Genomic DNA, 26,379 nt, shown 5'->3' with positions numbered 1-26,379 from the left:
CTGAGATTTAGGTCCTTGGTTTGTGAAATAAGAGGCTGAAGTACTTTTAAGGATCCCTTCAAGCTCTGATGTCTTCTAACTCTAGGTCTGTACTTAGGAAAAAGGATGCTGACCCTTTGATTGGAGCTTCCCAGCATTGTGTCTTGAGGGAGAGTAGTGTAACAGGGTTTGAGACTTAGAGGGGGAACACCAGGAAAGCACTGGAGGGCTCCCAAGGAGAATAATGATGGAAGAAAGGAAGAGGATGGGAGGAGAGGAAGAAGGAAAGAAAGCTGCTGAAATTGCCTATTTATGCATCAGGTGGACCAAGACCTCAATCAGTACAACCAGAAGGAAATTCACATCTGAAATGCAAAGGGGTTAGTTCATCTCAATAAATTTCAATAGAACAAGCATGATGTAGTGAGACGCTGTAAGACGTTATTCTTATCTTTGACTCCCCATCTGGAGAATCTGTCTGGAACACATTCTTCTTTTGGACTCTCCATCCTGGACATCTCCATTTTGGGTGTAGGTTTTACTTATACTTAAGTTGCAGTCCTGTTAAGCCAATATGTGATAAAAAGAAGGGCTTAACCTAAGACTCATTCCTCTTTTAAAAATTTTTTTTACTGATATATTTTTAAAGATTTTATTTATTTATTTTTAGAGAGGGAAGGGAGGGAGAAAGAGAAAGAGAAACATCAATGCGCGGTTGCTGGGGGCCATGGCCTGCAACCTAGGCATGTGCCCTGACTGGGAATTGAACCTGCGATGCCTGGTTAGCAGCCTGTGCTCAATCCACTGAGCTACACCAGCCAGGGCCTCATTCCTCTTTTAAGAAAGGAATGTTAATGTTCATCCTAGAGCAGTGATTTTCAACCTTTTTCATGTCTTGGCACACAGAAACTAATTACTAAACTTTTGTAACACACCAAAAATACATATTTTTTTTGCCAATCTGACCCAAAAAATAGATTCAATTTTGGTTCATTCACAATGGATGGCAATTGTTGTGTTAGCTGTTCTCATTTTTTTATTTGACAATCTAAGGGAAAAGAGGTCAGTGCTCCTGACTAAATAGGTATTGCATGCTTTAAAAAATTCTTGTGGCACACCAGTTGAAGATCACTGTCCTAGAGAACTGGACTAACCTTATAAGGATATTTCTTCATATCTCAGAAGACTCACTGGGGGTAGATGGGCAAGACAGAAAGCTTTCTAAAAGCATGGTCATAAACTTGTTGTTTCAGAAATAATAAGTTAGGAGTAGAAGGAAGAAGAAGGGAGAGAAAGAAGCAAGAGGTTTCAGGGGTGGAAGAGAAAGGAGCTGCTAAGTTGTTTGCGTTTCATATCCTTATTTACACTTGTTTTGCAGAATTCCTGTAGGATGCCAGGTTGGGAATAATTGTTTATGCCCATAATCCAACCAAGTTTGTTTTCTTTAAGAAGCAAGTTTCCGAGGGTATGGCAGCTTGAGATTGATTCTGTCTGGTATTTAGATGATACAAATTTGACATAAAGAGACCGCTGATGGAGGGAGAAGCCCTCTTTGGAAAGGCAGAGAGAAGGTGAAGACTCGGACTAATGAGTTTAGATTGAAGTGCAGACACTTCTCCACTCCCAGAGGTAGGTCCTTGTGATGGAGGTGAAGTGTATCTCTGGTGGGGTGAGGCATGATCTCTGGTATTGGAAAAGGGAGGGAAGAGGAAGATAAGACTATTGAAAATATAAAAATGTTGTTTATAGTATATTTATATTAAATATATTTAAAATATATTAAATATATAAATGAAATGTGTTAATATTCAAGGAATACCATTGAATTTTCCAAACACTACGTTAAAGTACTAGGTGCTGAGCCAATGTCAAGACTTTTAAGGATCTGCCACCATAACAACCTTTAGCTTGGCATTCAAGGCTCTGAAATAAGACTGACCGTTTTTGCTAGCTTTGTCCCAGATTATAGGAGGCATACTCGAAGGAACTGCACCTGGTTTTCTCACCAGTGATTAGCACATTGTATGGCTCAATAACTGGTTAACTGAATCTCCCTTTACAGGTTTTCTCTGACGTCTATGCTCAGAATACCTTCTTGCTGTTTCTGGGCTCCTTGTTTTGGAAACTCACGTCTATCCTCTGCGGTTGCTTTTGTTTGCACACTACCTTCTGTTCACGTTCCTCCTGGCTGACCTTGTATCCTTCCGCCATGGCTCGATGAGAGCACAGCATGGACTGGGCCTTCCCTGCGTTTCCTTGTTGAGTTGCCACTGTAGCCCCGAGATAGGCAGCGTATAGGCCACTCGAGTTATTTAAACTGACTCCCATTTTTGTAATCACCGATGTATTTTTAAAAGTTCACCTTCCTTTGGGCATCTAAATTGGAAACCAGTGTCAGTTGTCTGAAATGGAAGGTCATTTTAAAAAGAATTAAAATAAAAAACACCTATTTTTTAAACTCTGTCTTGTAAAATAAAATTGCCTTCCGAAGGCCCTAGTGCCTCTGAGAGTTGCTCCTACTTTGTTCAAAAGGGAAATTAACGGGTGTTAAAGAGGTGTTGAAGAGAAGACCAAGCAAAAAACGTTCTCTTTCACATAATAAAATTTTTATGAAGGCTAAAGAAGTGCTGAAGAGAACATAATTTTCTCATTAGGTGATCCAGTGTTTAATATCGTGCCTGTCCACTTTCCTAAAATCTAAGCACTGCTTAAGTTCATCTTGTGTAACTCTCCCCGCTGTGGGGAAATAGACTGACTTGGCCCCTTTTCTCAGATGGCGCACCTGATACAGAGAGAAGTTGAATAACATGCTCGTGGTTTACACGTTTGGGCAGAGCCGGGGATTCAAACTAGGGTCTGATATCCAAGCTCCAGGCAGTTTTCTTGGACTCAGGTGATCATCTCGTGCAGCCTCCTCATCACATGGACGTGTTTGCTGTCCTGTGGCTCAAAGCAGTAGAGCGGGTTGCCCAAATGCGCTCCCCAGCGGCCACTGACTGGAAGTTAGTATCTTGACCTCTTGCCTTTTTAATCCACGCTTGTTTATAGCAGAATTCTGGGTAATATTTACACGGTCCTTCTAGGTGAGAAGAGATTGTGTCTACAGAAGTCTATCCTTCTTAGCTTAAAATGGACCCTGAAGCCTTGAATATGGACTGGCCTTGTTTATTTATTCTTTCCGTTGGTGCAATCTGAGTCTTAAGGGGTTTTTCAACTGGACTTCTTTTCTTCCCTGCAAAGGAAAGAAAATAAAAATTACTCTTTGGTTGTAGATTGGAATTGGAAGGACATCTCCACAGACGTCCTGAAGGTTGAGTCTTTTCTAGGAACTGTTTCCTTGACACAAAAAAGTACAAAACCCTGTGCTAACTTTGGCCAGGTAAGATTAATTGGGATTCAAGGCAAGATTTGCTTCTTTTTTCTTTTTTTAAATTTTTGTGTTAATCATAGTAAGGATCTTGAATTCAAGAAAAAGAAAGCCTTTTGTCGAGTAGTTTATTCAGTTGTCAGTCCTGTTGCAGGATTTGCAGACTTAGGAGAATTAGTACCATTTTCCAGTTCCTGATGCTAGCCACACGTCCCAGGATCACAGCGTGGCTTTCTCCTCTGCTGAGCAGCGGGAGGGTTGTCTGACACTTGGTTCAGAGGGCCTTCATGAAGGGGCGTGTGTGCCCTGGAGACTGCAGAGACCAGCTAGACTCTCTGTCCTTAGCTGGAGCTCCATCTGGACACTCCCTGGTGCTCACCTGATGAAGACACTTAGCACACGGTCCCTTGGGAGAATGAATGATTTGAACTTTTAAATGCCACTGTAAAACCACAGTCGGAAGGAAGAGGCTGACAGGACTTCCACCCCATAGTTTTAGTTTCATTTTCCCTTGAACAGTTCCTCACCTGGCACAGAAAATGTTTGATTCGTGAAAGTAGTGCTTTCTAGAAGGAAGTCTCAGAATCATGGTAATATTGGCATCATACAGATCTGTTTCCTCTGGGAGAATCCTCCCAGACCTCAAATAATGGAGTTCATGGTGCCAATATATATATATATTTTTTTAAACTAACAGCCTTCAGTTTTTGTTTCTCAGAATCACAAGCATGTGGATTCAAGCTTGTGATTTTATTATTCTTATCTTAATTTAGCAAGGCAGCTAGCAAAGTGCTTTGTTTTGGTTATCGTAGAGAAGATCAGTTGTCCATTGGGGAGAGCAAGGCTTCGGTCCCTGGCCTCCCTGACTGCTCTGGAACCCTGACTAGGTCCCCAGCTGCCTTGCTAATGGGTCCTGGCCAGGCTGCGGAAGCAGAGGTGTCTGGGACACATGACATGCCCGCACTGCCTGAAGGCCTGGCTGGTGAAAGACGACTTTCTGAAGAAGGTTGCTGGGTTGGGTCATGTACTCTGTGAGCTAGAATTGGACAAAAGCCCAGAGATTAGACAGCTGGTTTTGGCCAAAGTAAAGGAAATAAAGTGTTGAGGTTAGAAGAATTGTATTCAGGTATAGATATGCTTTATTAAGCAAGTTCTTGAGCCTATGACTTTAGAGTTCACCGTTCCTGACCAATGCTGACAGTTCTGGTTTTTGGATGGAGCCCCTGGGGGCAGGGACATGTTTACAATGGTTCTCGAGCCCCTGTCTAGCGAATTACAGGTTCTCCTTTGCTCACACGAAGTCAATGAAAACGAATGTCCTTTCAAACAAATGAGAGCGGCTTTGAGGAAAGCCAGATTAAATGCACTCCTGCTTAACTTGTGTTTCTTTGAACACAGCTGGAAAATTTGTTATGGTTTTAGGCTACCCGAACCTTTACTCTTAATGAAATTTCTCATTTGTTGCTGTAGTGAGCCTGTTTTAACTCTTTTTTTTTTCCATCCCTGGGGTCTGGCTTCAGAGGGCCTCATTCTACAAATGTTTACCAGGCACCAAGTCATTCTGGGCACTGGGCTCAGTGTGGCAGGGAGTAAGAAGATGCTGAGATGCATTAATTAGCTTGCTGCGCATGACTTACAGGTAGCACCTGATAAATTGGTACTCTGGGAAAGATTGTAGGGACAGCTGGAAAGATGGAGGAATTGCAAGGCCCAGATTGCAAATAATTAATTGTCAAGGAGGCTGGAGGAAGTAGGGTGGAGAGGGAAACCGAGCCAGGTACTGAAGACTTGAAGAAAGGGGCAGTGTGCCTGTATGGAATAATGTGAGTGGTGGCCCCCCACCCCCCCCACCCCCAAAAGGGATTTTATGGTAAAACAGTGGCAGAAGTGGTACCACAATACCCCAGTAACCTTTTCACATCTTCCACTGAGTTGGGCATGAGAGAGGTTTTCTTCAGTTTGTTCTGGAAAGGCCTTTGGAGGGTTAGGAGGAATAGTACCTGTGGACAAAGGAGAAGAGGAGAGACTTGTCCACTCTGTGCCCCACCCTTGATGAGTGCTTTACCTTGTGAAATCCGTTACACTGATCATAATAGCTACCATTTACTGGATACCTGCTTGGTTCCAGGAACGGGAACAATGTTTTGCATACATTGCTAGCTCTATTTTAATGGAAAGGTTACAGGGGCTCAGAGTCCCTAGGGTCCCAGAGCTGGTGAGTAGCAGTCAGGATTCAAAGACAGTTTTCTCTGACTCCAAAACCTTCTTTATTTCTCCTGGGCCGATTAATTCAAGAAAATAAAAAGAGTTAAGGAGGTTTGGGGGCATTTGCTTCATGGCTGCGCAGGGCGAAAGGAAGGGGAGCTCCGTGGAGGGATGTGGGTTTGCCTGTCTCTCAGATCCTTTGGGCCCTTTTATGAAAACAGACCCTTTAGGCTAGGAGACGAATGTCTGAAGATGTTGACCGGTTAGAGATGTAAGCCAAACAAAATGGTTTTTGCTGATACAGTCACTAAGCCTTTTATCTTAAAATTCTCTTGGAAAACCCTCCTACAACATGGAACATTATCCAATCAATTTTTTTGTTTGTTTGTTTGTTTTTTTTTGTTGTTGCAGATAAAGGACTGTTTGTGGAGGTTTGTTTGCTTGTTTCTATAGCTCAGGGTGTTTAGGATTTCAGTAGTTTCTCCCCTGCAGGTCCCACTTATTTTGGCATTTTGATTGTGGTTGAAGAATTTTGATTTTTTTTTTCTATGACAGGTTGACTTTTCTAGGGGAAAGGTTCTTTTCCCTATGTTCTGCCTACCCCCAACCAGGGAAAAGGCAAACAGTTGTATTGTTTGATGAAGTCTTCCTTTGAAGGTTGCTCTGTGTGTGTTTAGCAAAAATCAGCAGGGGAAGAAGGGCTGACTCTTATAACATTTTGTTAGAACTTCTCCATAATTCTACCACTGCAACAAGAACTTGGCTACAGGACAGATTTGCTTTCAGAAACCTTCACTCTTGACAACGTTAGAAGTCCTGAGACTGTTTTGGCTGGTAGAGACTGGAATGTTGAGTGTTAGGTAGGATCTTTGGTTGTACAAGTATCAGTGACATGATAGAAACAGATTTAAATCTTTTAAGTTTCCTTTAACAAACATAGAATTAAAAACTTTTTTATTGACTTGTAGAGAGAGAGAGGAAGGTAGAGAAAAAGAGAGAGAGAAAACTCAATTTGTTGTTCCACTTATTTTATGCATTTATTGGTTGATCTTATTATGTGCCCTGACCAGGGATTGAACCTGCAACCTTGGTGTATTGGGACAACACTCTAACCAACTGAGCTACCTGGCCAGGGCTAAAATAGAATTGCTGATGCCCAAGAAATTATGCTTCTCAAAGGCCAGTTACAGATTTGTACAGTATTTGTGGATCTCTTCTAATTTTTAGATTTTATGTGTTTATTTCATAGCCCTCATTTTGACAATTAGCCATCAGCAAACAATTTTGTCCAGGAAATTAAATAATGTATTCCAGGGGGAAAAAAAGAGTATGAAGTTATCTATAAACTTATTGCTACTAATAACCAAGCAAATGTGATACCTTTGCTAATTTCAAAACAGTCCCACTAAATTACAGATTGCTGGAATTGATAAAATTCACTGGGTCCATATTATTTGACTGGTTAGTGCAATAGCAGAGAATCTTTTAAAATGATAGAATTCTAGAATGGGAGAATGGTTTCATTTTGTTCTTGGAGGACTTCTTACACCTATTGCCTCCTCAAATTTGAATACTTAAATGTTACAGTTTAAGTAGAACAAAATTTTGTGCGTGACTGAGTACCAGCCTATGGTCTTTCTGCAGGCCTCTAAGGGCCTAATGGCAACTAAGGGCAGTTTCACTGAAATCGTGGGGAGCATGTGGGGCAGAATTTAAGGGTTAGCAAAGAGAGCCTTAAGGGGAGATTGCTCAAAAGCAACTGGAGGCCAGAAAAGTTAAACTGAGGCAGTTGAATCAGCTTCAGGCTGAGCTGCTTCAGGAGTTGCTGAGTCAGCCTGGGAGAAATCACACGATGACTCACAGTCCCCCTTTACCACCACAATAGCCACATCTTCAGTCATGGGTGTCCTGTCTTCAGTCGTGTCTGCACTGAGACTCTTCCAGCCTGGTTTTCTGGCTTTCAGTAACCTCGTGAGTAAGCCTTTTTCCCGAATGTGGCTACTGATCTAGGGACCTGTGCTCAGGGGCAATTAAAGAATAAACTTTGCAAAGCAAGTGTGTTCTGTTGGGTTTGCAGGTTTCCTATTCTAATTCTACGGGACCCTCTGCATCTCTCTGGAGAGGAGATGCATAAACATGTGTAATTCTTGCTTTTGCATCTACATCTCATGAATAGGCAATCAGTTGAGCTGTAGCACCAACAAGTTTTCAGTTCATATGTGATGTAGTTAAATCCTGACTTATATCTACCTCTTGCATTGTAGGTTTCTGGCTAGCTGTTTATTGATGTAAGACATCTAGAAACAATTTCGTGTGATAGATTTCAGAAATACCAACTTCTTTTTTGGTAACCATGTGGAAATTTGCCTGGCAAAGAAGAACACACACACACACACACACACACACACACACACACAACTTATTAATATCAAGTTTAGAGAAATAGCTGTCATAAAACCACTCTTTTGGTGGATGAAAATTAGTTGCTGACCGAACATTCTGGGTACGTGAACTCTTCAGAAGAACAATCTATTGTAGGCAAGATATCACAGTGGGAAAGGGCATCTAACAGTTGTTGGAAAGTTATTTTGTGAAAAACCTGGGGGTGACTCTGGGCAAGTCACTTGCTTTTGGGGGGCTTCAGCTTCTCTAGAAGATTTGAGCAGGTGTGTGGTGAGAGTGGGTCTCCAAAGCCCCATCAAATTCTTTCTATCTGCTAATATAAGATTTAGTGTCTAAGGGAATGTAATAAGAAAAAAAATGCTCGTGTTTGCACTGCTTCCAGAAACTCTCAGTTTGTGCAGTAAGAAAAGGGTGAGCTGGACTTTTCCTTCTTGCAAGAACACTGGGAGTGCGTGAGGCCGTGCCCTCCAGCTTCAGGGTTGAACGTCCATCTAGGGAAGACACACTACAAAGAAAAGGCAGTCACAAGAAGTAGCTCCTGAATTTTTTTGGGGGGGGTGCTTTGCTAAGTGGGGAAAAAAAATCCCCCAACCCCTCCTACCATGTTTTTGGCATGTCTTCCTTTCTCTTGTCATTTTTATATTTCTTATTTCTCTTTGACTTGTGAAGTTCAGAAGGGCCAGATGTTTGGGTGGGAAGGGGGAAGGGGGCAGTGCGGTAGGTGCTGATGGGGGTATTCATTTCCCTTTTGTCCCAGCTTGCCATGAGCCCATGTGTTTGCCTTTTGTCGGCATCACTGAGTCTGTCCAGCATTTCTGGTTTTGTGTAGAGAAAAGTTAAAAATCCACAATCTCAGCCATCATTTTGTGGTCCTTTTACAAATAGCGTATGGCCTACCCTTGCATTTCACTGTCACCAAGACACTTCACCAGAAAGGAGTGAGCCACCCCCATGACTGTCCCCTTACTCTGCTTTGCTTTTCTTTCTTCATTACTACTACCTCCTCTGCCTTCACAACCTGCATTACTCGTCTGCTTCCCACTTGCTTGCTAGAATAGAAGTTCCTCGAGAGCAGGAACTTTGTTTGCTACTTCTGTTCACTGCTGAATCGCCAGTGTCTAGAACAGCAGCTGACACATAATCGGAACTCAGCGAATATTTGTTGTGGTGAACAGGTGCCCTGGAAAGGTAAGGTTGCTGTTGTTGGTTGAATGAATAGGTGGAGAATATCTTATTCACTAGTCAGCCTTCCTGGGGAATCACATAATGATCAAGCTTTACACTCGGCAGTTCTTAGGTGGTCCCAGGTACGATGGGACTATGTTAGTTGTTATAATAGAAGGCAAGTTTTTATTTTGGTGGGGGTGGGGAAGTCAGGCTATTGACATATAATTTACATACAGATAGGTTTTTCTTCTTTAAGTGTATGGTTTGATGAATTTTTATATAGGTAAGTAGTGATATAATTACTACCCTACCAAATCGTGATGTAAACTGTTTCAAACAGTTTAGAGCTCACTTAGAGCTCTTTTACGGTCTGTCCTCCCCGCTCCCATAACCTCGGGCCACCACTGATGGGTTTCTGTCCCTGTTGTTTCACTGTTGCAGAATGTGAAATATGAGTGGAGTCATACAGGATGTAATTTTTTTTATCTGGGTTATTTCTCTCAGCATAAGGCTTTTGAGATTTATCCATTCTGTGGTATATGTCAGTAATTTGTTCCTTTTTAATGCTGAGTAGTGTTCCACTGTAATTTATTCACTAGTTGATGGACATTTGGGTTGTTTTCAATTCGGGCTCTTCTGTATAGGACTTCTGTAAAAATATTCACGTGCCATTATGTGAACATCTGCTGTCATTTCTTTTGGGTAAACCCAGTAGTTTCCCTTCATCTGTGGTTTCATTTTCCATGGTTTGTTACCTGCAGTCAACTGCAGTCCAAAAATATTAAATGGAAAACTCCGTAACAAAACAATTCATAAGTTTTAAACTGTGTGCCATTCTGATGAGCGTGATGACATGTCACACCACCTTGTTCTGTCCCGCCTGGCACGTGCGTTATCCCTTTCTCAAGCGTGTGCTTGCGTGGTGTGTTCCCTGCCCGCCTGTGGGCCACTTTGCCATCTCCACGATCAGTTCGACTGTCATCGTTTGTGGTGCCTGGTTCAAGTCACCCTCATTTTACTTCATAGTGCCACAGTCACATAACTTTCACGACTACATTGTTGTGATTGCCCTACTTTATATTAGTTCCTGTTGTTAATCTTTTCCTCTGCCTAATTTATAAATTAAACTTCATGATAGGGGTGTGTGTATGGGGAAAAACATGTATGTAGGCTTTGGTGCCCTCTGTGGTTTCAGGTGCCCACACCGGACGATAAAGGGGGTGCTCTTACACGTGGGATGGGGCGACTGGGCTGTGTCATCAGTGTGTGTGTAGTGACAAGATGTCGCCAGACTGTTCTGCAAAGTTGCTGTTCCAGTTCGCATTCCCATAAGCAGTATATGAGTGTGCCCGTTGCTTCACATTCTAACATGTTAAAATTTAAAAAATTTTAGTAGTTCTAGTGGGTTTGTGGTAGTGGTTCATTGGAGTTTTTACAAATTGAATTGATTTTTTTTTTAAACTACAACTAAACCTGGTTTTGATTGGGTGTTCTCCTTTTAGCCTAAGTAAAATCTATAGGTCTGTTGCAACAGCAATAACAAGTGTAGTGAAGATTTTGGCTGCTCTTTCTTTCTTTCTTTTAACTTAGTTTTCAATTACAGTTTACCTTCAATATTATTTTGTATTAGTTTCGGGTGTTAGGCAATCATATTTTACAAAGCGTTCTGCCCCCCCGATATTTCCAGTATCCCCCTGGCACCACACAGTTATCGCAATATTATTGAGTACATTCCCTGCGTTGCACTTGACATTCGTGACCATTTTGTAACCACCAATTTGTACTTCTTAATCCCTTCACATTTTTCACCCAGTTCCCCCAAACCCCTCCCCTCTGGCAAGCATCAGTCTGTTCTGTGTTACTGTGAGTCTGTTTCAGTTTTGTTTGTTCGTGTATTTTGTTCTTTAGATTCCACGTGTAAGTGAAATCATATGGTATTTTTCTTCCCCTGAGTGACTTATTTCACTGACCATAATACCTTCTCGGTCCATCCATGCTGTCGCAAAGGATAGGATTTCATTGGTTTTTTGCACAAGTAATACTCTGCAACTAATGATGTTGAACATCTTTATTTATTTTAGAAGGTCATATTTTAGCAGTCTGTTGTATTTCCTAGATATGAATAACATTAAAATGCCAGTGGCATTTAAAGTGAAAATTTCTTTAAAAAAATTGGCCAAAGTTTGAACAGCCACTCCTTCCAGGCCCACACTGTACAAGAGAAAGCTAGGGTTTGGAAACTAACCATCTGTTGAATTTGGACAAGGGGTGGGTCCATCTGGGTGACCAATAACAAGACCTGGAAAGAGTGTGCACAGGACTTGAACGTGAAGCTTGGCCAAAAGCATAGTTCGTGGCTCCCCTGGCCTTGGGAGGGCCTGCTCCGTGCTAAGCTATACCCGCCGATAGTGGGAAGCAGACCGAGATTCAATTAGAGTTTCCCGGATGCCCCAGGAGTCACCGGGGAGGCTCGGCAGTCCTCTGTGGCCGTCAGGAGTGTGTGGTGGAAGCCCGTTGAACACAGAGCTCCCTCTCTGGGGACAGTTTGTCTGAATTAGTTAATCAAGCTGGAGAAATCGGTTACCACAGGCCCAGAAATGCCACCACCCTTATATCCCATAACCCTATTTCTCATGTCCATCTTTTCATTAATTAATTAAGCAAACATTCTCTTAAGTGTTTACTACATGCCCAGTACCGTTTTTTTCATGCCAGGGACAGGAATGGTCCCTGCCTGGACTCAGAATGTGGGGAGAAGGGCAGCAAGGGGAACCAGGCTGTCCAGGGAGTTCCACGGAGGGGCTCCTAACCGAGATGACAGTGCAGGGAGGTGATCAGAGGAGGATCCTGAGTAAAAGACAGCTACATGGAGACCTAAGGTGGAGGAAGAGTTAGCCAGGCTGACAGGACAAGGGACACACCAGGAAGTCCCAGTGACAGGAGAGGTGTGGCCCATTCAGACCCTGTAAGTGGTTTTCGGGGCATCAGGAGGTGGGGAGTGGGGGGAGGGGAGACTGGAGTTCCCAGGGATGCCAGGTGAAGTATAGTGAGGGCTGGGCTTTATCCTCAGGGGGTGGTTTTAAGTGGGGGAGTGGCACTACTGGATACTTGGTTTAGCTGAAGAACGTTGGTGGCCCTGTGATGAATGGATGGAACAGGGCAAGATTGGGGGGCCAGCGAGGTGGCTGATGTGGGATGAGAGTGTTCTATCGACTGGCAGTGACTGAGAAGTGGGACCCTTTCCAGCCAGTGACTGGAAATGTGCAGAGGGGCAGAAGTGAGTGTGCCCCTTGCTTTGGAACATTGGGAAACCTAGTTCATAGTCCTGCCTTCTTTTTAGTTGTGGTTTGTTTGCTCACTCTTTTGGAAAACTGATGTAGAAATGTCCCTTTGGCTCCAGTTACCTAGCAGAGGGGTTTGGCCTTTATCAAACCTTCCTCCGCCTGGCATGGCTCCTCCCAGTGATCCCTGCGTAGTGAAGTGGGAGTAGGGGGTTACGCAGGCAGCCGGGGACATGCCAAGGTGGGTGGGGGAACTGGGGCAAAAAGCTGGGCCGTTTGCACCCAGCAAAACCAGAGCAAGCCTCCTCCTGCTGCTCTGGGCTCCTTTTTGCCCACCTTCTCTGTGTGTCTCCTGGTGGGTCCCTGGGGTCAGAACTGGTAGCTGGAGACCCAGAAACTCAAATTTTAGGAAAATACCCTCCCTGAAATCTCCTCCTGATTTTTCTCGTCTCATGTACCTTCTTTGGAGGTATGTCTTTCCTTCCTCTGAGATTTTCCGCTCAAATTTAGCAGAGGCAATACCCCGGGGACTCCACCCCTAGGCTATTCAGATTTTGCCCTTCCTCCTCTGCCCTTCCTACCTTTCCCGACACTCACAGTGGATTTGCTAGAAATCCATTGGACATCACAGAGCCATTTCTGTGCCAGGGGGTACTGACAGAACCGAGAACGGTAAGTTAGGAGAAAGGAACTAATTTCTTTGGCACTTTTAATGTACTGTGTACTGTGTTGGAAACATATTTGTAGCTAATTGTTTCTTTCCCTGTTACTGGAATGCAAGTCATGTCCTAGGCCACTTGAAAACATTTTGGGATTACAGACACAATGGCATTCTGGCTCTCCGGGCTCAGAGGCCAGTGATCCTGTAAACACCAAATTACAAAGTGACTTTGTGCCAGTTGAACTCTTCCTTGTTTTGGAGCGAGACCTTTGTGGGTCTATGTCTTTCTGTAGGTTTGCTGAATGAATATATCCTAAGTCTTGAGTACTTCAGAGGAATCCGTGGTTTGTTGGATTGTCAAGGAATGAATCTGAATACATAATGAATGAATGGGTCATTCCTTCTCCCCAGATTCTGCAAATTCCCTCCATTCTCTTTTTCTCCCTAGAAGACTTTAATCCAAGTCCTTGTTGGGTGAAGGAAAAAAGGGTAAGATCCTACTAAACTTGACCTTGCACCAAGATCTGATTTGGATGCATGGGCTTTCAGTCTGCTGCTTTGTTTTGTATCCACAAGTGGTCGCTACATTCTTAGCTATTTTTTCTGTCTGTTCCTCACATGCAATGAATGCCCCATTCCCACCTCTGCTTCACTACAGAGCACGATGGTGTACTGAGCCATTTTAGAAGTAAAGCTGGTTTCCGGTTTCTGCTGAGGGTTCATGACTACCAAGTGCCAGCAGGGCCTTGCTTTAACCTGTGTATCCCTCCCTTTCTCTTCCACTTTCCATTTTTCTACCCCTCCCCCCAACTTTAACTTTCGTATGACTACTTGGAATTATTCCAGTATTAAATAAATACAGCTGTGGAGTAGGCAGTGAGGACGCATAGAAATGTCGTATTCCCCTGTTCGTAGCGTGGCTGAACAGTCCTCCAAGGAGGCACCTGTGACACCTGACAAGAAGCAGCTGGCCCCTCTGTGCAGGTGCAGATGGAGCAAGGCCAGAGGGTGCAGATGTCTGGACAGTGGGAGCTTGTCAGTTTCACAGGTGATGCTCCCCACCTGCCTCTGCTGACTTGTTTCTCCATGGGACGCTGTTTTCTTTCCACAGACACACATCACTGGGGTTGTCCTCAAAACCTAGGAGCCAGGTGTCTTAGCATTTCCTTGGTGGTTATCCCCAGTCATCTAAGGCACACAGTGGCTTTCCAGATTGGGAGACTGCTTTCCTGGGGTGCCGTTTATCATGTGAGCAACTCAACTTTGCAGCCAGGTGATAACATGGTCTGCAGAGAATTTCAGGGAATAGCAAAAATGACTCCAAGTTTGAGGCCAGATCTGTGAATGCTGCTGATATTTTATGTGAGGGGAGGCATTTTTTCAGAGAAGGGAGGCAGGCCTCTGGGATTCTAGTATACCACTTCCAACCTCAGCGTCTTGACCACCTCACCTCACTCACTTAAAGCTGTTTTTGTAAAGGTATTTTTCATTCCCAAATGGTCACAGCAATGGAGCTAAAATGAATCCCTGTTGACTGGAGAAGGCTGAGGCTGGAAGTCTAGGACTCATGCCTGTTGAGAAGCAGTCATGATGCAGACCTGGGATCGAGGTCTCAGGTGAGGGGGCTGGAGCCACAGCCCTCATTGGTGTGTGTCTGGCTTTGCAGCAGTAACTGACAGCTCTCTCTCTTCCTGCTTTATCTTTCAGTTAATGACCAGCCACAGCGTCCCTGCTGTGAGCTCCGGCCACTGCCTCCACGGATTCCCAGTTACACTCAGGTTGCTGTGGGCACCAGCTGAGGGAACATGGCTTGCTGGCCTCAGCTGAGGCTGCTGCTGTGGAAGAACCTCACTTTCAGAAGAAGGCAAACAGTAAGCTTGGGTTTCTCGGGGGTGGGGCGGGGGTTCTCCCATGTGTTTCTTCATGGTTTTGAGTTGGGGATTGGAGGAGGGAGGAAAGAAAATCATCTTGGTTTTCTCAACGCGATGGAATGAACGTGGCTCTGGTGGCTCTCTCACTTATCACTGAAGGCAGGTTTGCAACCAGGCAGAAATGTTAGCTTTGGTTTGTGCTACGTTCTGACCTCCAGAATCTGGTGCAGACGCCCCTGACCATCCCACCGGCTCCTTTCCCTGCAGCCGCAGGGGCCATCGGGCTCTCTGAGAGCACCTACTGGGCCCCTGTATGTCTGGGGGCATGGGAATGAAGCGAGCTAATCGCCCGGCTTATAGAAAGACAGAATCTTTTAGTGTCAGTGTGGACTCTCTCAGCTCAGACTGCAAGCCTGGAGGAAAATAAGCCAGAGACTTGTTTTTATTTCTGTGGAGGGTTTTAAGCCATTCACTCCCTGTATGGCACGGGAATTCTTGGGGTAATCCCGAGAAAATCATCTTTAAAATGCGCAGGTAAATGAATGGTATTTTTCGTTGGAGGCTGTAAGGCACGGTGAACTTCTGGAAGCTCAGATGCCAGCTCTTTGCTTCTCTATCTCTGAACTCTCCTAGAAATCACATCTAGTCTCCCGAGTTCAGCTGTGCCTCTCTGTAGCTGGCTGCTGAATCTGTTTGCCGCCCTTCCTTTTTTCCTTAATTCTGAGCCTGCATCCCCACTTGGCTGTCTTAACAAAGCTTAACATATTTGTAGTCAAAAATGATCATTTTTTTCTTAGACTCAAAGAGCTATAAGGGACCTCGGAGAGAAATTAATTTAGTGTTTCTCAAATTATAGTAATGTTTGGACCTTTTTTAAAGGAACAGAAATGTTCAAAGAATGCAAATGTCCCTTTGTATTCACCAAATAATCTTTTTATTATAATGTTACTTAATCTATGTATGTGAAACTAGATACAAACTTCTGATTGTTAATGCTATTATATAACCATATGATTCATAGTGCTTATAAATTTAATGCAAACAAGATTGCAAAATCAATACAATTCAAATGATTGTAGTAAGACAGCTCACACTGTGTAGCTAAAACCAAATCCAAGCAATAACATGAACATGGCAGTGGGTGCTGAGGTGCCATCCTTCTGCGTTTGGACAGTCTGTGTTCTAAGCATTCGGTTCTCCAACCGTTTTTCCCGTGACCTTCATGTGATACCATTTCACTTTCGCTTGGACCACCGGTCTCATCATTCATAAATCACGTCTGCATGTGTTCCTTTCTCATTAGTCTGCCACAGTTACCTTGGTGCCAACACAATCAAGCACAAATAGAAACTTAGGCTTTGAAATCTTGTGCCAAAACTTGTTATGAAGTAGGCATTTAGAAAATCCAGATATGTTGATTCTGATTTGTGTAGATGACCATTGAAGTGAAAACACAGAATGGTTAAGGTGCTCACAAGGAGGTCATGTAATCCATCAGGAATACATACGCATGCACCCAAACACACACACACATAGATTCCAGTTTGAGAGACAGTATTTTGTTCAGCCCTTCATGTTACTCGTGGGGGCCTGAATCCCAAGATCATTAATGAGAGAGCAGGAACTAGAATCTAGGTATCTAACATCCTACCTGTCTTAGTAATAATAATAATGGCAAAATATAAAACCTGACATTATATAAGGAAAGCAAACACCTAGAATGAACTTCCATGTGCTAGGCACTAAATAGTGCGATATTAACTGAATTAATCTTTTTCTGACTCCATGAAGTACTCATTACCTTGTTATAGCTGGGGCGGTCAAGTAGTTTGTCTGGGGTCCACCGAAGCACATGTAGGGTTCAAATGCAGACCATCTGACTCTAGAGTTGGTATTCTAAACCACTATGTCAAATTGCTTTTCAGTGCTTTTTTTTTTTTTTAATTCTTTGTCTCAAGATCTTGAAGTTTCTGACTTCTTCATTCTTTCTCCTGCTTTCCATGGCTTTTCCCAGGTTCTGGTGTCCCGAGTCCAAATTCATCTCCCATCCTCATTTCTTAGCTACCATGTGGTCCAGGTCTCCTGCCTCTTCTCATCCTGGTTATAACAGCCCATATGGTAGGAAAACATTCCTGCTGTGGTGTGTCCGTTGACCAATGAGTAGTGGAAAGAACCATATCATCTTGGCAATGATAGAGACCTTAAGAGCAGGACAGTCCAGAGCCTCTCATTTTACAGATAAGGATACTGAGGCACAAAGCAGAGAAGAAATTTCCCCAGGGTCAGCCAAGAAATTGGTCCTGGAACAGGATGTGGGGGTTGGGCCATTCTGGTTGGGTCAGTCTCCACTGTTCTTGAGCTTGTTGCTTCTTGCTCATTATAGCTCATGGGTTTGCAAAGAGTTAAGATTGGAGAGACAGGCAGGCTTGGCCAAAGGCAATTGTCTTGTGGCAGAGTTTCTGTTGAAGGTGGAAGTAGGGACACAATTTCCTGACACCAAAGGACTTTTCTAGATGATATGTCAACTGCCTGCTAGCTTGTCCTGGGGACCTCCCTTCCTGATTTCTAAAGGAAATGTATTTTGCTGAACGAGAAAGGTGGTTTATTTCAGGTTGCTGGTGCCTAGATTGTCAGAGTCGGAAAGATCTGGCCTGCCCCCCTTACCGTTGACTGAACTGGGGTTTGGGGTAGGGGACAAGGGTCCAGAGTGGATCATTCGTGGAAGTAGCACTAGAATGAATTTTCTGGTGGCCTTACAGGCACAGGCCCTTCTTAGCAAGCTTTGCTTTGTCTGCTCTAAAGGTTTAATGTCTCTGGACCCTAAGTTCTGACTAGTAGCTGCTTCCCAATGCAACTGGTGTGGGTTTCTGGATTATGTTGTTGAACAGTGGAACCTGTTAAGGGTTTTGGTGCCACTTTGTTAGCTCACATAGTCAGAACCAGTCAATGTACAGAAAATCATTGCTCGTTTCCCTTCTTCTGAGACCCCGGAGTCTGTACGTGGCCCCAGAGCCTGGCGTCTGGGATATGCTAAATAAGTATTTGCTGAATGAGAGGTGAATGCATTAAATGAGCCTATTAGTTTGCAGGTCTCAAGGAGGCTTCCTTGCTCAGGAGCCAGGAAGAACAAAGAGAATATGTAAAAGCCAGAGCAACCCCATTGAAAGGGGGCTGCTTGGCCTTTCACTGTGTATCCTTGTTTGCTCGTGAATCCTGGGGACCCCTCTCTGGTGCCCACACTGCGCAGGCTCACGGGGACCATCAGCCAGGATTAACTTTCCGCTGTTCTTGTTGGGCAAAGAATTCATTGAAACTGAGTTGCGAAAGTTGGGTGCAAAGCTCAGTTTGGGTCCAAAGTAACAGTTAACTAGTGTGGGTGGCACTTATTCAGCACAAACAGGACAGGAAGGGCGAGGGGCTTCAGAGTTTCAGGATCCTCACCTGGTTTTAGGATGAGCCAGAGGCCAAGGTCCCTGTGGAACCGATGGAACAGAGTGCGGCTAGATCACTTGTTTTTCCCTTTGCTGTTAAATATTTTCTCAATTAGATCTGAGCCATAAGGCTGGGAAAATAGATAATTCTATTTTTTTTTTTTGCATAAATTAGAGTATTGGTATTTGGGCATTGTTTAATGACAGGAATAAGCTGTCAAAAATTAAAAGTCTTTAAGAGCCATTGTAGAGTTTTACAGAATAGATGAAAACTTCCCTCTCCCCTCCCCATTTCCATTTTCCCCTGACACACTTCTTCCCTGTTCTTAGTCCTGGCCTGGCAGTGATGGTTCAAATCCAGATAATAATTCTAATTATTATCGAATTCTAATTCACTTCTAACTCCAGGTTGGCCACCATATGCCATCGGATTCAGGGAAACACCCTTCTCCTAGGTGTTAGTTTCCTCTTCTATGGACTGAAGAACATTAGAACAAGTAGCCATTTATTGTTTCATTTGGGTCAATATTGACTGAGCATCACTGCCTGTGGGGCAGTCATCTGAGTACATAGCGAACCAGGTGAACCAGGTAGACATATGATTCCTGCCCTTACAGGACTTGCAGTTTAGTGAGAGAAGCAGATATGAACCACATGATCACACAAGTAAAAATAATAACATATTGTGATGTGTCATGAAGAAAAATAACCCAGACCAGCTGTGGTACTGTGTTAGGTACTACCAGGCTGTGGATAGGGACTTAATTTAGAATGGAGGGTCATGACATTCTAGCCGTGAACCCTGAAGTTCCAGCAGCAGTTTAGGCAGGGGAATATCAGGAGCCCAGAGATCAAGGGCACTGTACGCAGGCAGGTCCAGATCGTCCAGGGCTTTGTGTTTGGAGAAGGGCAGTTGCGTTTTCTTTTCTGTGCAGAAGGCGCCTCTGGTGGTCAGATTGTGTGTGGTCCTTGGCACTGAGAGGACTTGAGTGAGGATAGCCTAAGGAGACAACTTGAACTCATTACCTTCATGGGTTCCATTTTGTGCTGTTTCCTTCTTTCATTTAACATTATTTGGTGTGTCTGTTCCCATATTTCCAAATAATCGTCATATTCATAATGATGATTCTCGGTATATAGGCTGCATTTTGTAGTTTTGAGAGTACTTTTGTATCCATTATCTTGATTTTCATGGCAATCCTGAGAGGTGTGCACTGCCGTTCCTGTCTCCCAGTGAAGAGAGTTTTATAGCTTAGTAAGGTAGTTAGGTTAGAGGAAGTGCTGAATCTTTTGGTCCCAAATTTACTCTGGGCTGATTCCATTGACATTATTGGTAGCTTTATAGTAATCCATCAGTATAGTTTTTATTTTATAAGTTCATACTCTTGTTGCCAACATGTAGATTGTTTCCAGTGTTTGCTGTTACAAATAAATTACCATAAAGATTTTATACATCTAGCCTTTTCATCCTTTTGTATTACTTCCTTAAGCCAAAATCTCAGGAGTACAATTATTAGGTCAAAGGGAAATGGCCCCTGAAGTCTGTGATGAGATGTCCTTCCAAAGGATTAAACTAATTTAAAAAACTACCATCAATGCATGATTATATAGTTTTAGGGGGAGGGCAGGTCTGATTTTAAAAATCGCTTTTTCTCTCTAGCATTTCTCTGGTCTGAGCTTCAAGATTTCACTTCAATTTATACAGACCTAATTAAAGTGTATAGTTTCAGGGATAGGCCCAAAACTAATTTTTCTTTCATTCATACCATGTCTTTCCAGCAGCTTTTATTAAACAGTGATTCCTTTTCTAGTTATTTTGGGAACATTTATCAAAATCTTATGTCTTTCGGGAGCTGTTTGGAGGTTATTTATTTGGTCATTTGCTAAGTATTTTTTATTTTGATGCTGATACAGCACAGAGTGTGCTATTACTTTGAACACGCTGAGATCTGGGGTAACTCATTGTCCCAGTTTTACTCTTTGTGACAATATGGGTGGACTTGGAGAACATTACACTAAGTGAAATAAGCCAGTCAGAAAAAGACAAATAAAGTATGATTTCACTCGTGTGGAACCTAATGAACAAACAGAACTAACAAGTAAAATAGAGACAGACTCATGGATAGAGAGCAGGCTGACAGCTAAGGGGAGGGTGGGTGGGCGGGAAGGGGTTGAGCAGACATGATAAAGGACTCAAGGATGTGGACGACAGCGGTGTCTGTGGGGGTGGGGTATAAGGGAACTAAATGGTAATTGGAAAAAATACAATAAAAAAGTAAACGTAAAAAAAGATCACACTTCCTTTTTTGTCTCAGAATATACTTTGATAGTTTCATTTGTTTATTTTTCCCATTGAATCTTATTACCTTGTCAAGTTCCAAAAAGTATCCCTTCTCTACTCTAATGCCCCAGGGCCATTTGGTGATGTGTGCAAATATCTTTTGCTTGTCACTATCCTGGGCAGGTGTGGTCGGTGTGGCTGGTATCTAGTGGGCAGGGAACAGGGATGCTGCAAACATCCTACAGTTTGTAGGAGAGTCCCTGACAGCAGTGACCTGTCCGAAGTGTCAGTAGTGCTGCCCTTGAGGAATCCTGCATGCTCGGATTATCTCACGAGACAGCTGAGGAAGGATGAGACGGACGTCCGAAGTGGTGCTTCGGTGCTCCCCAGAGCAGCTCGGCATAGCCGTTCACTTAAGCATCAGAATCATTACTTTAATACCCAACAGTACAGGAAGGCTCCCCAGTTTCTGATTTTGGTGAGAAACACCTGTTGGAAACAGTGTTCCTCTCTCCATGTCTCCATCCTTCTGGAGGAGAGATGGGGAGGTGGGTGGGTAGGTACCAAAACAAGATTTGGAAGAGTTTTCTATAGGGGTTTGTAAGAGTAAAGCATCAGTTTTACTTCCAAACTCTTTATGAGGGCCTCGGTGAAGGAAAAGTGCCAAGTTTAGGGACAGGGGAGAAATCTTCTTTGTTTAATGAGTGGAGCCAGCATGGCAGGCCTGGCAGTAGTCGAGTTTGGTTCCTATAGGGAGGCCAGGAGGATGAGAAACGCTAGATTATCCCCCTGAGGTTGGAAGGTGAATTTTGTGTTCAATGATGGAAGTCACTGTAGAGGTACAGTGTAAAAGGGCAAGAACTCAATTTTGTGTCTCAAGAGTTTTTAGCTTTTGGGGGCGTGAGCCTCGGAGGCAGTCCCTTCATGCATTCATACATGTTAGTGACTCGGGTTAACAAGGGCTTTCCAAGATCAGTAACCTAAATACTCTGGTGACAGTGCAGGGGGCATAAGGAGGTTTGGGTGGATAGTGGCTAAGAGCAGAGTAGGGGCCCTTGAATCTGACTAGCTTTGAATCCTGCCTCTGCCACTTCCCAACCTTATAGCTTTGGGCAATTTATTACCTCTTTAAGCCTCAGTTATCTCATCTGTAAAATGAATATAATAATAGTAAGACCTGTTTAAGTGTTAGGCATTCGTATTATCATCATCCTTTTTCTTACCTCTTTTCCTGATTTGCTTCTGCCCACTCGCTTCAGAAGCTGAAAATGATTTGTATGATTTTCTTTGTTCCCTTTGCTGTCGGTGCCATGGGGAAAATGCATTCACTTTTTTCAGTCAGCCAACATATTTTGAGCATCTCTTGCCCTACAGGGTCCTAGATGTGGGGGCTGCAGAGGTGGCCAGGTCTATAAGGCTTAATTCATTGGGTCAGATCAGTGCCCAGGAGGGCTAGTGAGTGACAGACTAAGTGGCCATCTTAAAAGTTGTATGTCCTAAACATGGTTCTGTCAGAAACTGGAGAATATTATGCTACGTGAAGTAAGCCAGGTGGTGAAAGACAAATACCATATGATCTCACCTATAATAGGAACCTAATGAACAAAACAGACAAACGAATAAAATGGAAGCAGAGCCATGGACAGGCTCTGGGAACAAGGAACAGGCTGACAGGGACAACGAGAGTGGGGTGCAGAGGGGGGTGAAGGAGGAAAGAAGGGGGAGGGTCTAGTTAAAGAACAAGTATAAATGACCATGACCCATGGACGCGGACAACAGGGTGGGGATTGACTGGTGGAGGAGGGCGGGGAGGTGGGGCAGGGGAGAGCAACAGTGGGGGGAATTGGGACAACTGTAATAGAACGACAATAAACAAAACAAAAATAATAAAACTAAAAAACATGAATGCAAAAGGATACATTTAGGGGTCAGTAGATCTGATTCCCAGTGCTGGTGGGCTCTCCTACCAGACTAGGGCTCAGAACCTCGTAGAACCTTAGTTTCTTTACTTTTGAAATGGTAATGATACAAACTACCTCATAGAGTTATTGTGAGAACTAAATATCAGAGATGAGATATAAAACATTCCTGGTACACAGTAGGTGCTCAGTATTGGCTGTGACTCTAACAAATCTGTTGGCCATGAGAACATTTTACCTGTATGGAACACGCTGATGGTTTTTGACCATGCCACCTAGTAGAGTCATTTCCTACCTGGACCTCATACTGTATCAGATAGAATTTTATGTGGCCTCTGGGGTTGAAAGGAACTGGCCACTAATCTCAGCCCTGCCACCGACTAGCTCTGTGACCCCCCGTCCTTGAAGATTTGGCCTTGACACATATGAAAGGGAGACAACAATGGTCCCCACATCACAGGGGCTTTAATGAAATAATCCATATGTAACGTGCCTACTACATATTGGCCTTGAAATGAATGGGAGCTCCTATTTATCCTAAAAGTACAAATCGTAGCTTCAGAGCGTCAAGGTTGGTGTCGATCTTACTCACACTCTTCATTTAATTGTTTTTTCTGAGGGTATTATTCTTTTCTGAATTCATCCACAGTTATGCCATTTTAAACAAGTTTTATTCCTGTCTGTTAATGTTTGTGATTTTATTTAGCTGTAAGCTGTGAATGGATACAATTTTGTGTTCTTTTTTCACTTAGTATTATATGGTTAATAGGGTCTGTGTTTCATAAACATTGTTGGGATGACTGCCTTCTACATTGTTGAGTAGATGTATGATAATTTAATCATTTCCCAATTGCTGTGCAACTGTTTCCAGTGTTTTTCAATTATAGTGTTTCACAGAACAAGTAATTTCATATGTGTAGCTTTCGATATTTTGAATTTAGTTTTGGAGGTATATTCCCTGTGATACTACTTGGTTAAAGGGGATGAACATGTCTGTTGCTACATGTGGCCAGATTGCTTTCCCAGAGGGCTCAAATGATTTCCATCTTCATTATTTTATAAACTTCAGCTTATTCTCTTACTCAGCCAGCGTTTTTTAAGCCCTCATAGTACAATAATAGGCTTAGAGAGAAGACAGGGAACAAGGGGAGAAGCTCCTGTGTACATAGGGCCCCTGCTGTGCCAAGTGCGGATGAAGGCGGGGAGTGCCTGGGGAGCTCCGCCCAGGAGGGACTGCCACTCAGTGGGGGAGGGGGGGCAGTGTCGTTGGAGAGCCTGGGGATTTCATGTGCATTGCCGCCTCTTTGGAATTATTGATAGAAATACTGAGCAAGCCCAGTCCCATCTTTGGTCTTTGAGACCCTAGTGATAGTGTGTCTTCTTTCAGAGAGGGACGTACGGTATTTGTCTTCTGTTTTTGCTTGGTGTGCTATCTATAGCAAACCGTTCTTCATAGTTATATGGCAACAGTAGTTTTTAGTGCTGGAAAATTTAGGAAACACAAGACAGTATTTAAAAAACCACTCATTTTCTTATCACTTCAGGACATCCACTGTTATCATCTATAAATATATAGACGATATATGATATAAAAACCTTGCAAAAGGAGGGTTTTTGAAAAAAGAGGTTAATGTGGAACCGTATCAAAGGCATTTGGAAATTAAAAACTGTTTAAAATTCTAAAAATCCAACAACAAATAGTAAAAAGAAACCTCAAAACAATTGAAAGCACCAGCAGTAGCAGAAAGGTTAACTTAATTAGGATCCATTCCCAGTGTGGAGTATTAAGTGGTCATTAAAATCCATATTTTAGGAGAATATTTATATCATAGAAAACACTCCCAGTTTGATACTAAGTGAAAAAGCAAAATACAAAACTATATATGACGTATAATCTCAATTTTGTAAGGAAAAAATATTTATATATACTTAGAATAAGAGACAAAAATATTAACAGAACTATTTTGTTAGTTCACTTTCCTAGGGGTTCACCTTGTAAAGTAGTATTAGGGGTGATTTATATCTATTTTTTTAATTTCAATTTTTCTACAAAAAATATGTATGGACTTCTGGATCAAGAAAGGAATTCTGTTAAAAGAAAAGGGGGAGATTTCATATTGGTGTTCTCTTGGCTTTAGGGCTCTGAGGCCTCAGTTGTGATTTCATAACCCCAAGGCCCCACGACTCTTTTGGACTCGTTGGTGTTCATCCTAATTAGAATTTTGGAGCATAAGAATGAAAGGAGAAAGAGATGAAGGACTCCAGGCAGTATAACTACAGACGGTCTACGACTTATGATCGTTTGTCTTATAAATTTTTGACTTTACAGTGGTGGGAAAATGATATTCATGTGGTAGAAACTGTAGTTTGAATTTTGATCTTTTTCTGGGCCAGCAAGATGCCATCTGGTGTTCTCCTGTGTTGGTGGACGGGCGGCAGCCGTGGGCCACAGCTCCCAGTCCAGCACACGATCATGAGGGGCACTGGCCCCTACTCTACAGTGTGTTCATTGTGGGAGATCATTCTGCACAGTGATAGGTGGATGTGAGTGTTCTGAGCATGTTTTAAGGCAGGCTAGGCCAAACTATGATGTTCACTAAGTTCGGTGTATTAAATGCATTTTTGACTTCTGTATTTTCAACTAACAGTAGATTTGGAAGTTGACGTAACTCCATTGTATGGAGACGAGCATCTGTAGTTGTCTGAACACCTCTGGTTCAATTAAATTATATCTTATGATTTCCATCCTGTCCCTGTGATTATTTATCCCCTTTTAAATCATTGAGGCAGGATTTTCCTTTAGAGAAACCTCATTGCTTTACCCAGTGGATCGTGCTTACTTAAAAGCTAAATGATTTTCTAACCAACCAGATGGTGACCAGGCCTTGCTGGGTGAAGGAGGACTTGCACTCTTCCCAGCAATTCCCAGTCCTGGTTGTGTGGAGGTCAGAATTCTATGCGAATTTCCATCCTTCTTTGGAGCCCTCTTCTCAGCCACTCAGGGGCAACTGTGTGTGCATTTGGGGGAGCAGGGCTGGTGTGTATTTAGCACAGCAGGGCCCAGTTGCCCTGGCCCTCCTCTCTCGATAAATGGTCATTACATACCTGAAACCGTGCCAAAGCTGGGGATGCAGAGATGACTGGGACCCAGTGCTTGCCTTCAGGGTGCTCGTACTGCAGTGAGGAAGCCAGTGACAGAAACAGATGAGTTCAAGGGCTCGGCTACTGTGGGAGCAGCACAGGAGAAGGGCTTCTAGCTCAGTCTGAGATTTTAGTAAAGGAAGTTTTGCCTGGTTGAGTCTTAAGAATGGGCAGAAATGACCGGATGGGGCAGGATAGGAAGCATCGTCCCTTTGTTATGGAAAACACAGAGATATGGAAGAGTATGTTACAAGGTGAGAACTGTCAACAGGAAAGGGTTAGGAGAGCTTAGAGAGTGGTGGCAGGGGCTGGAGAGGTGCTCAGTTGTTTAACTTTTCTGTGGCTTTCCCAAAGCTCAGTAACATCAGACACCCATGTTGCTATTTAACTTCACCTTGCCCTGTCTTATTTCCCATTCAGTGCCAGTTGTTGCTGGAAGTGGCCTGGCCCCTCTTCATCTTCCTGATCCTGATCTCCGTTCGGCTGAGCTACCCGCCCTATGAACAACATGAATGTGAGTGTCTGAACATCCTGCCCGAGACTCACCACTGGCAAGTCACATCCAGGCAGTGGGCATGGGCTAAATTTGACCTTTCCCAAGATGCTGCCTTTAGGAAACATGGTAAAATGGTTTGGAATAGGCAAGCTAGGCTTCCAAGTTTTTGATAAGGCG

The 26,379-nt window shown here is 43.3% G+C and overlaps 1 protein-coding gene across 3 annotated transcripts in view; it reads left to right on the top strand.

Moving 5' to 3' along the window:
* ABCA1 (ATP binding cassette subfamily A member 1) overlaps window positions 1-26,379 on the top strand; it is a 119,778-nt gene that overhangs the window by 5,993 nt on the left and 87,406 nt on the right. For 2 of the 3 annotated variants that reach the window (XM_045839983.1, XM_045839986.1), the window contains exons 2-3: window positions 14,771-14,934; window positions 26,127-26,220. In XM_045839983.1, coding sequence (XP_045695939.1) covers window positions 14,869-14,934; window positions 26,127-26,220 — 160 coding nt within the window. In that variant the 5' untranslated portion in view covers window positions 14,771-14,868. Of the gene's footprint in view, window positions 1-12,898; window positions 13,075-14,770; window positions 14,935-26,126; window positions 26,221-26,379 lie in introns of those variants that run through there. The other variant, XM_045839984.1, reaches the window with a different exon arrangement.

This window comes from Phyllostomus hastatus, unplaced genomic scaffold (genome assembly GCF_019186645.2).
Source record: "Phyllostomus hastatus isolate PE091 unplaced genomic scaffold, TTU_PhHast_1.1 phas_contig_34, whole genome shotgun sequence".
NCBI classification, from domain to species: domain Eukaryota; kingdom Metazoa; phylum Chordata; class Mammalia; order Chiroptera; family Phyllostomidae; genus Phyllostomus; species Phyllostomus hastatus.
Note: the sequence above shows the minus strand (reverse complement) of the source record. Positions and strands in the feature narration are given on the sequence as shown.